Source organism: Camelina sativa, chromosome 15, assembly GCF_000633955.1.
Source record: "Camelina sativa cultivar DH55 chromosome 15, Cs, whole genome shotgun sequence".
NCBI classification, from domain to species: Eukaryota; Viridiplantae; Streptophyta; class Magnoliopsida; order Brassicales; family Brassicaceae; genus Camelina; species Camelina sativa.
Genome location: NC_025699.1, coordinates 17,212,701 through 17,227,815, shown reverse-complemented (window position 1 = coordinate 17,227,815; position 15,115 = coordinate 17,212,701). Strand labels below are relative to the sequence as shown.

Genomic DNA, 15,115 nt, shown 5'->3' with positions numbered 1-15,115 from the left:
AGCGACCGGAAAATTAGGCTATTTAACAAACAAATAGAATATAAAATATAAATAATAATAAAACTATATGCACGCGGTGTACCGCGGGTTAAAATCTAGTATATAAACAAAAAGGTAACCTAACAATAAATTACAAATCCTAAAATTAAAAGGATTACAATTACTTTAATTATTATATTATTTATTTGATTTTATTTTTTAGTTAGGAATATGTAAGATCAATAAATGCTTCTTCTTTTAAAATTATTTCTAGTATTTTTAGATTATTTTCATTTATATTTTGTTCTTTGAATTATCTAAGACTCAAGTATATGCTTACGGATTAATTTTCTTTCAGTTTTTCAACCTCTATTGGTTAGTCATCATAGACTAATTCTAGTTGAGCAATTTTTTAATTAAATCTAGTTTTATTTAAATACATATCATAAATTATTTTTATGAATCTTTTTTGATTAAATAATTTTAGTTATTAAATAAATTATGCAAAAAAAAGTAAAGAGACATATGGTTGGCGTAATGTTTATATAGATATTTTTTAGGCGGTGGTATAGAATAATTGCTTGTACAGTGAAATATGGGTGGGTGTAAAAACATATTTTTAGTTACAAAATAGAAAAAGAAAAAAAAAATTGATGTAAATAAGATGAAGGTCATACTGGTGCTTTGTATGTAAAAACATTATATGAAAAAGTTGTGTAATCATATTTTAGGCGAGATTGAAAATCACATATTTGAATTTCGGAAATAATAGTAAAGATGAATATTTGCAAAAGTAGTGGTGATTGATAATTTAAATTTAGTAGATCATTATAACAATATTAAAATAAATTTAAAATATAGAAATGCAAATTAGTGTATTAAGAAAAAAATAGAAAAATTTCTATTTATTTTCTAATGATAGAATCTACTGACAACAAAAAATTTAAATTTGTTACTAATGCCCTCCCTTTCTTTGATACCCCTTTTTAATAATACCCCCTTTGATGATCATTTTTAATTATACCCTTCCATTATTTTTAAAGACATTTTTGCCCTTGTTTTATAATTATACCAACAATCTTATTATACCTTCACCGTCGACCTTCTTCGTCTTCGTCTTCGTCTTCGTCTCTTCTTTTCCGGAGACATCTCTCCTTCTCCGGTCGGATCTCTCCTCCGCCGTTATCACTGTTTCTCCCGTCGTCTTAGTTCTCTCTTTTAGTTCGTCGTCTCTTCTACCCCCTTCGTGTAAGTGTTTCTCCCATCGTATTGAGCAATTGAATTTTTAGGTCTTATAAAGCAAATCTCTCCTCCGCCGTTATAAATTGAATTTTTTTAGGTCTTAATCACTTGCTCTTTTAGATCTGTTCGTGATAATAAAGTCTTTTTCTCCCATCGTGTAAGCTTGTTTCTGTATTTTTGTTTTGATTTCAATTTCAATTTTGTGTTAGCTATTAGATTGTTGTTTCGATTTCAAATTTGATGTCAGAATTTTTTTCGGTCTTAACACGTGCTCTTTTAGATCTGTTCGTGATAATAATGTCCTTTATTAGATCTTTGGACATCTACTGTTATTCTTTGATATAGTTGTTCGGATCTCTCTTCTTTTAATGTAGTTTTATTGGTTTGTTTTCTCAGGATTTGTTTGGGTGTACAAATGATTGAATTGTATTCAGTATGTGGTTTGTGGAAGTTGAACAACAACATTCATTGGGAATTTGAGATGGATAATGAAAGGGGAGCTTCTTTGATTAACATTGATGAGAATACTAGATTTAGTGAGTTGGTAAAAATTCTATTAGAAGATTTTGACATTGATATTCAGGCACAATGTTTAAAGCTTAGTTATTCATTGCCTGCTAAGTCTTCTACTATAGGTAGTATTCCTATCTTTATTAGAAATGATAGGCAGCTTGAAGCTTTTAAACTCAAATATGCACAAAGTGGAGGAGTTCTTCATCTATGTGTTACTGTTGAGGATTTTTGTGAGATTGTAGAGCAGGTATTTTTAGTAAACTCATTCTCTTGTTCTTTCTAATATTGTTTTAGAAAAGTAACTGATTTGAGTAATGTTTCTTTATCAGGGTCAACCTAGATCTACTCCTTTTATTGAGAGTGTTACTGCTGTTACTCAGGTAACTTTCTACTTTAGAATTTTAAATTATTTATTGCTTACAAAACCTTATAAAATTCTTTGAAAACACTTGTAAAACGTTTTAAATACTTTACAAATCCTTTCAGGATCAAACAAGCTCAAATCTGTTAGTTGGGAATGTTATTGATGTTTATACTCATACTCGGGTAATTTACAATGGTATAAATGTTTTTATTGTCTTTTCAACCCGTTTTAAAAACCTTTGAAAACAGTTGTAAACCTTATTAAAAACTGTAAACCTTATTAAATCCTCTGAAATCACTTGTAAAATCTTTTTAAAAAACCATTGATTTGTACTTTCAGGGTCAACCAATACCAAATCCATATGTCGAGAGTGATCCTCCTGCTGCTTCTTCAAGTCAATATACTGGCACTTCTGATGATTTTACTGCTACTCATACTCAGGTAACTTACATTTAAACACTTTAAAAACCCTTTTGAAAACGGTTGTAAACCTTATTAAATCCTTTGAAATAACTTGTAAAACCTTTTAAATAACTTGTAAAACCTTTTAAATAACCATTGATTTGTACTTTCAGGGTCAACCAATACCAAATCCATATGTCGAGGGTGTTCCTCGTTTTTATTGTTCTCCTGTTGCTTCTTCAAGTCAATATACTGGCAATTCTGATGATTTTACTTCTACTCATACTAAGGTAACTTACATTTAAACACTTTAAAAAACCTTTTGAAAACGGTTGTAAACCTTATTAAATCCTTTGAAATAACTTGTAAAATCTTTTAAACAACTTATAAAACCTTTTAAAAAACAATTGATTTGTACTTTCAGGGTCAACCAATACCAAATCCATATGTCGAGGGTGTTCCTCGTTTTTATTGTTCTCCTGTTGCTTCTTCAAGTCAATATACTGGCAATTCTGATGATTTTACTTCTACTCATACTCAGGTAACTTACATTTAAAGACTTTTAAAAACCTTTTGAAAACGGTTGTAAACCTTATTAAATCCTTTGAAATAACTTGTAAAACCTTTTAAATAACTTATAAAACCTTTTAAATAACTTGTAAAACCTTTTTAAAAACCATTGATTATATCTTGTTTTTAAATGGTTTTTAAAAGAGTTTCAATGGTTTTAAATGGTTTTTAAAAAGCTTTTAAAAGATGTTAAAAAGTTTTCAAAAATTTCTAAAACTCTTTTAAAAGGTTTTACAAGGTTTAAAGCTCGTTTTAAAAGGTTTTAAAACCCTCTAAAAAGGTTTTTCAACTTTTAAAGCTCTCTTAAAACCTTTTAAAACCTTTTAAACCCTTAAAACTTAAAAGAATATTAACCCGTTTTAGAAGATTTAACCTTTTAAAAGGTTTTAAAACCCTTTTAAAAGGTTTTAAAACCCTTTTTAAAAACAGTTTTTTAAACAATAATCTCGTATATTAGGCAAGTTTGAACAAACTACTCATGTATAACTAAACTGTTTATAGGATTAACACCATTTAAAAAGTTTTACAAGCGAAAAGAAATAACATAACATTAAAAAGACAATTTTTTAAAATATACTTGCAAACTAAACATTGAAATACTTTGCCATTCATTATTCTTCTTGATGCGACCAGCAAATTGCCAAATTCCTTAACCTAAGTATTTTTCCTTGTACTCCTGCAAAAGAAAACAAAAATATAAGTTAATATTAAATAACAGTAAAATGTGCATAAAATCTAACAAAAGTTAAGGTTCACTAACCTTTAATTTTGAAAACATTCTGGTACCAAGGTATCTCATTTGTGGAGTAACATCTTTAGGAATTTTGTCAAGATGAAGAATTAATATTGCCTTCCTTGTTACTTTTTTTACATCTTCTTTAGTCATCAAATCTATGGCATAGACTTTTTCCCACTTATTCCCTTGCCAAAGATACTACAATGTAGAACATCCAAATTTTATTAATGTTTAACGCCTATGATAACAAGTATATGATTTTTTCAAACTTACTTTATCAATTGACGAAAGCATAGTTTTGATGTCCTCACTCTTCGTCCAAGAAGTTATAACTTCCTCGATTTGTTTCATTTCTTCGTCACTTATATTGTTCTCCTGCGTAGTAGGTGTTTGCACTAATACAAACATAAGAAACAAAATATTATATGTCATTTTCAACAGGGAAAATCATTTATAATAAAGACTTCAACAACTTACAACTGCCCATTTCCTGGCTGGTGTGATATTGTTGTTGGCTTGGGTCTTCTTGTTGAGTGGGAGCTTCTTGTTGGCTTGGGTCTTCTTGTTGAGTGGGAGCTTCTTCTTGGCTTGGGTCTTCTTGTTGAGTGGGAGCTTCTTCTTGGCTTGGGTCTTCTTGTTGAGTGGGAGCTTCTTGTTGGCTTGGGTCTTCTTGTTGAGTGGGAGCTTCTTCTTGGCTTGGGTCTTCTTTTTGAGTGGGAGCTTCTTCTTGGCTTGGGTCTTCTTCAGTATCTGAAATATTAATACACTCTTCGTCATCCGATATAATAGTGTACGCTTCTTCTTGGCTTGAGTATACATCATCAGCACTGTTAGGCTTCTCATCCTGCATAAATAATGATATTTTTTTTTAACCATATGTAAATTATTTTCAAATATGTTTTTACAAGGTTTTTAAAATTTGTCGATCATATTCAAGTAACACATACCTTATCATTATTCATACCCTCTTCTTGTGGATCATTTTCATTAGTATCCTGGGTATTTTCTTCAGGAATAACACTTGGGTCCCCTCTCAAGTCAGTTTGTTTCTCATGTTGATTATCTTCTTTAGATACCTAGAAATGTTGTAAATTTTGTTTAATACATTTAAAACACTAGCAAAACCTTTGAAAACGTTTATATGATTTTGTTAAAAACTCTTTAAAATACTTTTTAAAATGATTTTAAAATGAATTAAGTTTTTATTTCACTTACAAATTCACTTGGAGAAGCTGGTACTTCCTCTTCTTCAAAATCGGGGGCAGAGGCTCGTACTTCCTCTTCTTGAAATGAAGTGGCAGAGGCTTGTACTTCCTCTTCTTGGAAAGCAGTTGCAGAGGCTGGTACTTCCTCTTCTTGGAAAGCAGTTGCAGAGGCTGGTACTTCCTCTTCTTGGAAAGCAGTTGCAGATGCTGGTACTTCCTCTTCTTGGAAAGCAGTTGCAGAGGCAGGTACTTCCTCTTCTTGAAATGCAGTAGTAGAGGCTGGTACTTCCTCTTCTTGAAATGCAGTTGCCGAGGCTGGTACTTCTTCTTCTTGAAATGCCCTTGATTCCCACTGTGGTGTTGAAGCAGCAGTAGTGATCCCCACATGATTCTCCAGTCTCACTAATCTTTTGTGAGTAAGTTGACATGTTTTTAAAATCATGTCAATTTTCTCACTAAAATATATTCTTTTTTTTTTTGTTAGTTTGATTCAAGAATGGCCCTACAGCTTCTCTCACACGCTTTTTTTGATTTTGTTCTCCTTTTTCATCTTGAATAAATCCTTGAATCCATTCCTCCTTAGTCATCCTATAGCCTTGGATTACAAGTTTAACAACTTCGTCGAAATCCTTGTCTTCATCATTCGGTGGCATAACCAAATGGCTATATTCATCGGGATCACCGACAATTGTTTTCACTTCAAACTGCAAAGATAAATTGATTCATATTATATCTCAAAAATCTTATACAGATATTTAAAACCTTTTAAAACTCTTTTATAACTCTAGAAATCCTTTGTAAATCCGTTGTAAAGTCTTGTAACCAGTTTAAAACACATTGTAAATCTAAATTACATTACTAACATTTTTTTAAAAAGGTTTTACAATGTGTTTTAAAACTGTTTGGAAACAAAAAAAAAATAGTTCTAGAGAAGTAATGGTACCTTGCAAGACTCGAAAACAAATTTTATTTCATTGAATTTTGGGGAAGATGTCTTTTGCCATTGCAAGATCAGTGGGAGATGTTGATTTTGGCTTGAAATGCTTTCCCTAACACCAAAATGTTCCCCTAGCTGTCGAACTGAAGATAACAACCAGATTTGGATTGCAAATGGAAAGCCAGCCATTCCATACTGTTTCTTTGCCAACGTTCCCACAGTCATTTGTTTCACATCTCTCACTAATGATTCGTAAGCAATTTCACCCCAAGGATACTTACAGAAATTCTCAAAACTACTGGCTCTCAGCAAATTCTTTAAGGGAATTTGAACTGCTGGATTTTGAGCTATCAATATCCCCTCCACTAGTATCAAAGCACCTAATCTAATTCTTTCCTCAGCTTTCATGTCTTTTCCTTTAACTTTCAAAGTACCAAGAAGACGTTTGCAGGTCATTTTATCATTCATCCACAAATCTTTTTTCGATGTAACAGTACCTGATGGAACAGTGCCTACGGGAAGGCCTGTTGTAATGACGAATTCCCTTAGCGAAAATCGCATAGGTTGATCATCAAATGCAAACCAGAGCTCGTTTTTCGCAGACAAAATCCTCCTCTGCAGTAAGTGGTGGACCAGTTGACTCGAGAAGTTGATATTTTCCCGATTAACAAATTCTATAATTGGACCCAAGAAAGACTTCTCTAACTGCTGGAACTCTTTTCTTTTTAATGCATTCTTTACAGTCGCCAAAACAGCTTGCTCTGAAGAATATTTAGTAACTCTTTCTAATGTATCTCCCTCTGTGCCTGGCGTGATTAATCTTTTTGGAAAGCACAGTTTCTTCGCAGAATATTCAAAATTACTCATATCGCAAAACCTGTCAACATTGTTTACAGAGAACATATTCAAGACATGCACCCAAGATCCCTTATAAATCCTATTTTAAAACCAATTTAAAACTTTTTAAAGACATTGATAAATTTCCAACCTTCGTATTCCGAGTTCACCAAAACATCATAAAATTTCATATTGAAATAGAAATTGAAGTCAAAATTAAATTCCAAACCAAACTTACAAATGGGAGAAGAAGAGACGACGAATTCGAATAGAGGACTGAGAGGAAAAACGAGGGAGAAGAAGAGTCCGTAATTCGACAAAGAGAAATTGCAATTTGAAGTCCTCGCGTACCCAATCAGCCGACTCCTACTTTCAATCCGACGATTTCGTGTCTGCAATCCGACGAAATCGAGAACCCAATTTAAGCAAATACAGATTTGAGTGAATTTCGCGACTTTCAACCTCCCAGACAGAAAACTGTACTTTTTGAAAGAGAAACCCTTGCTTTTAGGGACAATTGATACAGGGGGGGAGTGAAGGTTATATTTTACTATTGGGCCTAGGCCTAGGGCTTTCACCCTTATTATACAAAAACATTGTAAAATCATTTAAAATATAGTATTAAAACCATTTAAAAGTTTTTACAAGCGTTTTAAAACGGATTTTAAAAGGTTAAAAGGGTTTGTTTTGGGTATTTCAATGAATTTAAAGGATTTACAAGTGTTTTAAAACGTATTTTAAAAGGATTAAAAGAGTTTTTTTTGGGTATTTCAATAAATTTTATAGGATTTTACAAGAGTTTTAAAATGTTTTTAAAAGGATTCGGAAATGATAAACAACGTTTTAAACTTCATTGTAAATACGTAAAACTTAAACGAAGTATATATATAAAAGGAGTAACTTAACATATTTTTAGAATAGTGTCACAGTAAAAAAACTAAAATATTGTTCTTGATGCAATAAGCTAAAGCACCATTCCTGCGATCACGTTCATATACCAGCAAGATGCAAACTTCCATTATCCTAGTCATTTTTTAATTCTGCAAATATAATATAATTGATGTTAGAACCATTTAAAATACATTGCAATACAAAAGTTGTTAACCCATCTAAAACAAGTTTAAATAACCATGTAAAAACCTACACTGACCTGCAAAGATATCAACTGTAACATCCGCGAACCAAAAATTGGTTTTTGGGGATGGGTGTCGATCGACACCAAGGGGGTGTCGGTCGACACCACTTATTTCCGGTTCGACCAGATTGAGTTTTTAATCGATTTGGACCGGTTTGGTTTAGGGAAAACCATTAAACCGTGATATTTAAGTGGGAGAACGACCTAGGTCGTGTTTTGTGGTTGCCTAGCTGCTGAAAACAAAGTGAAAGAAGAGAAGGAAGAGTAAACTTTATTTTGGTGTTCAAAGCAAAAAGGAACAAAATCATCAGGGTTTGGGAGAAGGAGGATCTGTATACTCAAATCGTTTTGAAAGGTATTGAGTTTTGGTAGGGTTGTAGCTAAGAGATGTTCGTACACTCCCCTTTTTACAGAAGTTTGGTAGGTATTTGTCCAAGGAATAACGGCATAGTTTGGTAGGTATTTGTCCGATGCATGCTTAAGCCTAGACAGAGGTATCTTCTCTAATGAATATGGTGTCATCAAAATACCTTCTGTTAATACCACTGCAGCGAGGCATTCCTTTTCCTTGTCATCCAAAGGTTCTTCACCCTCTTCTGGTTCATTAAATAGTCGATATTGAAGTTGAGTTAAAGTGTAATCTCCTCTCACCGCCCAAGAATATGGTTCACTAATTGGATCTTTGCCGTTATTCCTTGGTTCTCTATGAATAGGTTCGCATTGAATCCCTATGTTTAATAAAACAATGATGTTAGTTTGTTCAAACTTTGCCTAATATAAACTGTTCTAAAACCCTTTTAAATCCCTTTTAAAACTCTTTTAAAACTCTTAAAAGGTTTTAAAAGAGTTTTAAAAGGGTTTAAAAACTTCTAAAACAGGAAAAACCCTTTTACAATAGTTTTAAAAGGTTTTAAAAAGGTTAAAAACCCTTTTAAAACCCTTTTAAAACCATTTTAAAACCCTTTTAAAACCCTTTTAAAAACCTTTTAAAACCATTTTAAAACCCTTTTAAAACCATTTAAGAGTTTTAAAAGAGTTTCAAAAGAGTTTTAAGAGGGTTTTAAAAGGGTTTTAAAACATTTAAAACGGGAAAAACCCTTTACAATAGAGTTTTAAAAGGGTTTTAAAAGAGTTTAAAAGAGTTTTAAAAGGTTTTTAAAAGGGTTTTAAAAGGTTTTTAAAACCATTGCAAACACTTTATAATTACCTGTTGTAAGGAAGAACTCTCTCATGGAAAACCGAAGAGGTTGCATGTCGACTGTAAACCATAAGTTTCTCCCTCTTGTCTTCAGCCTTCTCAGCATCAAGTAGTGGAATATTTTCCCAGAAAATCCAATGTCTCTGGCAGAAAGATTGATGATGTGCCCAAGGAAGGAAGATTGAAGCTTCGTGAAAGATGCTTTTCCTAATGTATGTTTAACTTTGGCAACTAGGCTTAAGTCCGAATGTTGACATATGTTTGCTCCAACAATTGGTTCTAAACCCATACCATATGTTGGTTCTGGTAGTGCAAGGGGTTCAAAATCAGTTGATGCCATCTGTTAAAGAAACACACTTAATTAGACTTTTCAACGGATTTACAAGAGTTTTAAAAGGGTTTTTAAAAATCAACATCACACGTTATCGATCTGAAGTCATCTTATCAACACACTTTATCGACATAATTCAACTACGACCGATCTAAAAATTGATATCAAATGGTTTAACAGGGACTTTCAAAAAGTGTTTTACAAGAGATAACAAAAATCCAAATTTACAAGACTTTACTAATTTCAAATCCATATCAAACACAATTATCGATCTGAATGCATCAGATCTGAATCTGGATCGATATCAAAGAAACTGAAGGGGCTTTTAAAAACTGTTTTAAAAGAACATAAATCCAAATTTAAAAGAGTTTACATATTCCAAATCGATATCAAAGAAATCTAAAAGCCCTAAATTTAAAAAAGCGATAGTCCAAATTGATAAACCCATAAAGAAACAAAGAAAGAATGAACCTGCCTGCGATAGAACCAGAATCAATGTCGCCGCGAAGAAGGATCGAGAATCTCCGCGAAGAAGGATCGAGAATCGCCGCGCTGAATCGTAGATGAACGAAGGAGAGAGAATCGTCGGTTGAGGAAGGAGAGAAGCACGGCGAAGTGGAGAGAAAATTAGGTTTCCTTCATTAAGGGTAAAAAAGTCTTTTTCACCAAAAAAAGGGGTACCCTTAAAAATGGACCCTTCCCAATAGCATTTTTAAAAAGTGGAAGGGAAAAATGGGCATTTTTGCTTTTCCCCCAAAAAATTTTCATATAAGCTTTTATATATAATTAATTTTATTCAAATTTTTAAAACTCGCACATCACATAGATCCTAATCTAGTATAATATATTACTAAGTAATGACTAAATGACCCATAGTTAACAAAAATTATCAGAAAAATTCTTTATTTGTAAGCCTAAAGTTCATTTGTATAACACTTTAGTAATGAGTAATAAAAAAACCTTTGCTAAGGTTAAAATTCGCTTATTAAAATACATTTTTCTAAAATCTAATATTAGAATCAGAAGAGAATCTGAATTTGTCTACAACTTCAGCTCTAAATAGTAATGTCGTCTCTTGTTACAGTAAAATCTCTATAAATTAATAAAGTCGGGACCACGAAATTTTATTAATTTATAGAGGTTTTAATTTATCGATAAATTAATAATTATTAATTTATAGAGAGAATTTCCTAATTTGGTAAAAAAATATTAAAAATAAGATTTAATCTTTATAACTAATATTTTCATAAAATCAATTTCAATGAAAATAACAATTATGTTTTGAAGATAGCACTTAAAGATTTTTGTAACATCCGCGAACCAGATTTTGTGATTTTTAAAGGAGTGTCGATCGACACCCTAGTGGCATCGATCGACACCACTAATTTCTGGGTTCGGCCGGTTTGATTAATTGCCGAATTGGTTCGGTTTGGTTCAATTAAATCCCTAAATCGTGTTATAAGCGTCTAAGGACGAGTTTGAGGGTTTTGGTGAGTTCTTTTGGTCGCCGCTTAGTGAGAAAAAGAGAGAGACAGAGAGAAAACATTCTTGAGATTTTCTGGGCTTGTTCTTGGAGATTTTGGAGAGATCTGAGGCAGTAGAAGTGTTAGCTGTTGCTGGAAACGAAGGGGGAGCTTCTGGGGGTGTTGTTTTCCACGTTCCTCAATTCAATCTTCCTGTTCTTGAGGTGAGTGCTTGACCATGGTTGATCTAAGCATGAGATCTCTCTTGTTTGTGTGTTTTCTTTGTGGTTTGTGTTGTTTTGTTGCTTGGGTTCGTTGTTTGTGTGATTTCTAGTGAATTCCGAGATGGATAGACTTGATTGGAGTCGATTTTGGGTTGATTGGAGTCGGAGTTCGTCGCTGGGATTCGCGCAGATCGTGTCTGCAGAGGAGGCATCGATCGACACTCAGGAGCATCGGTCGACACCAATTTGATGGGCATCGGTCGACACTGTTTGGCATCGGTCGACACCTTGTTGTAGCATCGATCGACACCGTTTGGCATCGGTCGACACTAGTCTTATCCGAGACTTGTTTTTCTGGTTTGATGTATTGTTGTGTGTTGTTTGTTTTGCTTGAACTTGAGGGTCTCATCTGCTTGTGTGTATAACCCAGTAGATGGGAGGATGGCCTCACTAAGTATTTATGATAATACTTACGCATCTCAATTGTTGTTTGTGGTGTGCAGGTAAAGGAAAAGTGTGATCGTGGAATCAAGGGCTATGAGGAGGAGGATGTTCTAGAGACTTGATTGATTGTGGTCTAGCTGTTGTTAGGTTGCTAGATTAAGTCAAAGGAACATTGTAGGATGTTAGTTGTTGGTTATCTCTTTATTTGATTGATGTTATTGGTTATTGGATTTGAATGTTGGAATTCTTTTGGTTTAATGGAATTTGTTTTATTTGATTATCCGCGGTTATTGATTGATGTTAGGATGTTAGTGGGTATGGGACCACTAGTAAATTAAGGTATTAAAAAAAAAAAACGGGAAGGGTTGTTTCAATTTGGTATCAGAGCCCTTACGGTTCTAGGTCTAGGGTTCATTGTGCTTTTGCTGTTGATGTTTAGGATTACATGCTATAATTGATTGTGTGATTGGCAATTGTGTGTGGCATGAAGTCCTAGAACATCCTCTTCGAGCCTGATTGTGATTCCACGGTAAGTTGTGTTTCTTGTGTATTAGAATTATTGTTTGCTTAGCCTTCTGTTCTTGGATGATACAGATGGTTAGGGGTGAGGATGCTGTTGGTCGCGGTCGTGGTCGTGGGCGTGGTCGTGGTCGGGGTCGGGGACGAGGTCAGGTTCCTGAGGCCAGTGTGAGTGTGACCCAGAGCATGGCCAGTGAGGAGGTGGCGGAGTCACAGGTTCATCCTAGTGTGTCTGGAGACCAGGCTGGTTTGGGTGACGGCAGGGCGGATGGGCCCGGTGTCGGTCACGGTGTTGCCCCGGGTGTGGGGGTTGCAGCGGGAGGTGCTCCAGGCAGGGAGGATGTCTTGATGGACTTGCTAGCTCAGGTAGCTCAGGCTTTGCAGCGACTTCCAGCAGTTGTGCCGCCAGTGGTTGGTGGGCAGGATCCAGTAGTGCCGCCAGTGGGTGGTGGACAGGTTCCAGTGGTGCAGCCTGCAGCGGGTTTGCAGGCAGGTGTGCAGCCGGGGGCCGAGGTAGTGGATGCTCAGTATGTGCGGATGATGGAGCAGCTGCGGCATGTGGGAGCAGGGTATTTCTCAGGAAGTACCGATCCGAGTGTAGCGGATGAGTGGAGAGAGCGGATGGAGGATATTTTCCTTTCGCTTAGGTGTCCCGACCGGTACAGGGTGGATCTGGCAGTGTTTTACTTGTCAGGAGATGCTCGTGTGTGGTGGAGGTCGGTGACAGCACGGAGGGTGCAGAGGGGTATGTCTTGGGGAGATTTTGTGGGGGAGTTTAACTCCAAGTATTTTCCTCAGGAGGCACTTGATCGTATGGAGGCACGGTTCTTGGGTCTGACTCAGGGGAACCGTACAGTGCGGGAGCTGGATGCAGAGTTCAGTCGGCTTGTAGGGTATGCAGGCAGGGCATGGGAGCCAGAGGCGGCTCAGGTGCGGAGGTTTTTGTTGGCTCTGCGGGATGATTTGAGGACTCGGTGTAGAGTGAGGAGTTATGCTACGAGAGCGGAGTTGGTTGAGGTTGCAGCTGGGATAGAGGATGATTTGAGGTCACAGGTGGTTGTGGTCGGTTCTTCAGTGCAGCCACAGCAGTCTCAGCAGTCTCAGCCGTCTTCTGTTCCTAGCAAGGGCGGCAAGCCTGCGCAAGGGCAGAAGCGGAAGTTTGATGCTATGCAGAGGTCGAGGCACGGGGGTGCGAGATGCTTTGGGTGTGGTAGTAGGGACCACAAGGTGACTAGCTGTCCACAGAGAGGTGAGCAGCGGGCAGTGACAGAGCAGCGGGCGGTGACGGAGCCGCGGACCGATACTCGAGTGTGTTACTACTGCAGAGAGACGGGGCATATCAAGCCTCGTTGTCCCAAGTTGCAGCAGAGGGCAGTAGCAGTGTTGCAGGCTGGAGCTCAGCCAGGGGTGCAGCAGGGTGTGCAGCACGGTGTGCAGCCGGTGGGTTGGATTGAGCCGACGACTCAGGTGTACTCGACCCAGGAGCCCGGTGGCACTAGTGCAGGAGCGATCACAGGTATAACTTCTGAGATTCGAACTTAGTCAATTCAATAGTTCAGATTATATTTGTTTTTGCTTGTGGTCAAGTGTTAGGTTCTCAACACATGAGATTTGTGTAGGGACCTTGTTGGTGGGCGGGTTTAAGTCCCATGTTATGTTTGATTCTGGAGCTTCTCATAGCTTCATTACTCCGGAGTGTGCCGTGAGTGCGGGGATCAGAGGGGATTCTGGAGAGCGTTCAGGAGTTGTCAGAGTTGCTGGAGGCAAGTTTCTGAGGGTTATTGGACGAGCTGGAGGAGTTGATATTCAGATCGCAGGAGAGTCGTGGCCAGCGGATTTGCTTATCAGTCCAGTGGAGTTGTATGACGTCATTCTTGGTATGGATTGGTTGCATCGGTATAAGGTGCATTTGGATTGCTATCGGGGTAGAGTGGAGTTTGAGCGTCCAGGAGGGAAGTTGGTTTTTCAGGGTATTAGACCGACTTCGGGGAGTCTCGTGATCTCAGCCGTTCAGGCAGGGAAGATGATCGAGAAGGGCCGTGAGGCCTATCTGGTTACTATATCTATGCCAGAGTCAGTGGGGAAGTCTACGGTTAGCGGTATTCCGGTTGTGGAGGACTTTGAGGATGTGTTCCAGTCATTGCAGGGATTACCACCATCTCGGTCGGATCCTTTTACCATTGAGCTGGAACCGGGGACGATGCCGTTATCCAAGGCTCCTTACAGGATGGCTCCAGCAGAGATGGCAGAGCTGAAGAAGCAGCTGGAGGATTTGTTGGGCAAGGGTTTTATCCGTCCTAGTTGTTCACCGTGGGGAGCTCCGGTGTTGTTTGTTAAGAAGAAGGATGGGAGTTTTCGGTTGTGTATTGACTACCGGGGTTTGAACCGAGTTACTGTGAAGAACAAGTACCCTCTCCCGAGGATTGATGAGTTGTTGGATCAGTTGAGGGGTGCTACTTGGTTCTCCAAGATCGACTTGGCTTCAGGTTATCATCAGATCCCTATTCATGAGGCAGATGTGAGGAAGACAGCCTTCAGGACGAGATATGGGCACTATGAGTTTGTGGTGATGCCGTTTGGGTTGACAAATGCGCCAGCTGCGTTTATGAGATTGATGAACAGCGTGTTCCAGGAGTTTCTGGACGTGTCAGTCATCATTTTCATCGACGACATCCTGGTATATTCTAAGAGTCCTGAGGAGCATGCAGTACATTTGAGAGCAGTGTTGGAGAAGCTGCGGGAGCAGAAGTTGTTTGCTAAGCTGAGTAAGTGCAGTTTCTGGCAGCGTGAGATGGGGTTCTTGGGTCATATTGTTTCAGCTGAGGGAGTTTCAGTGGATCCAGAGAAGATTCAGTCCATCAGGGAGTGGTCGAGGCTGCAGAGTGCCACTGAGATTCGGAGTTTCCTGGGGTTAGCAGGTTACTCAGGAGGTTTGTTCGAGGTTTTGCGAGTATGACTCAGCCGATGAGTAAGCTTACAGGGAAGGATGTCCCGTTTGTGTGGTCACCAGAGTGTG

The 15,115-nt window shown here is 37.2% G+C and overlaps 1 protein-coding gene across 1 annotated transcript; it reads right to left on the bottom strand.

The window, feature by feature from the left end:
• Nucleotides 6,808-9,589, bottom strand: LOC104748543. Its single transcript, XM_010470165.2, has 3 exons — nucleotides 9,128-9,589; nucleotides 8,332-8,648; nucleotides 6,808-6,825 (listed from the first exon to the last, which is right to left on the bottom strand). Exons 1-3 carry the CDS (start codon nucleotides 9,456-9,458, stop codon nucleotides 6,808-6,810), a joined length of 666 nt encoding a protein of 221 aa, XP_010468467.1. The 5' UTR covers nucleotides 9,459-9,589.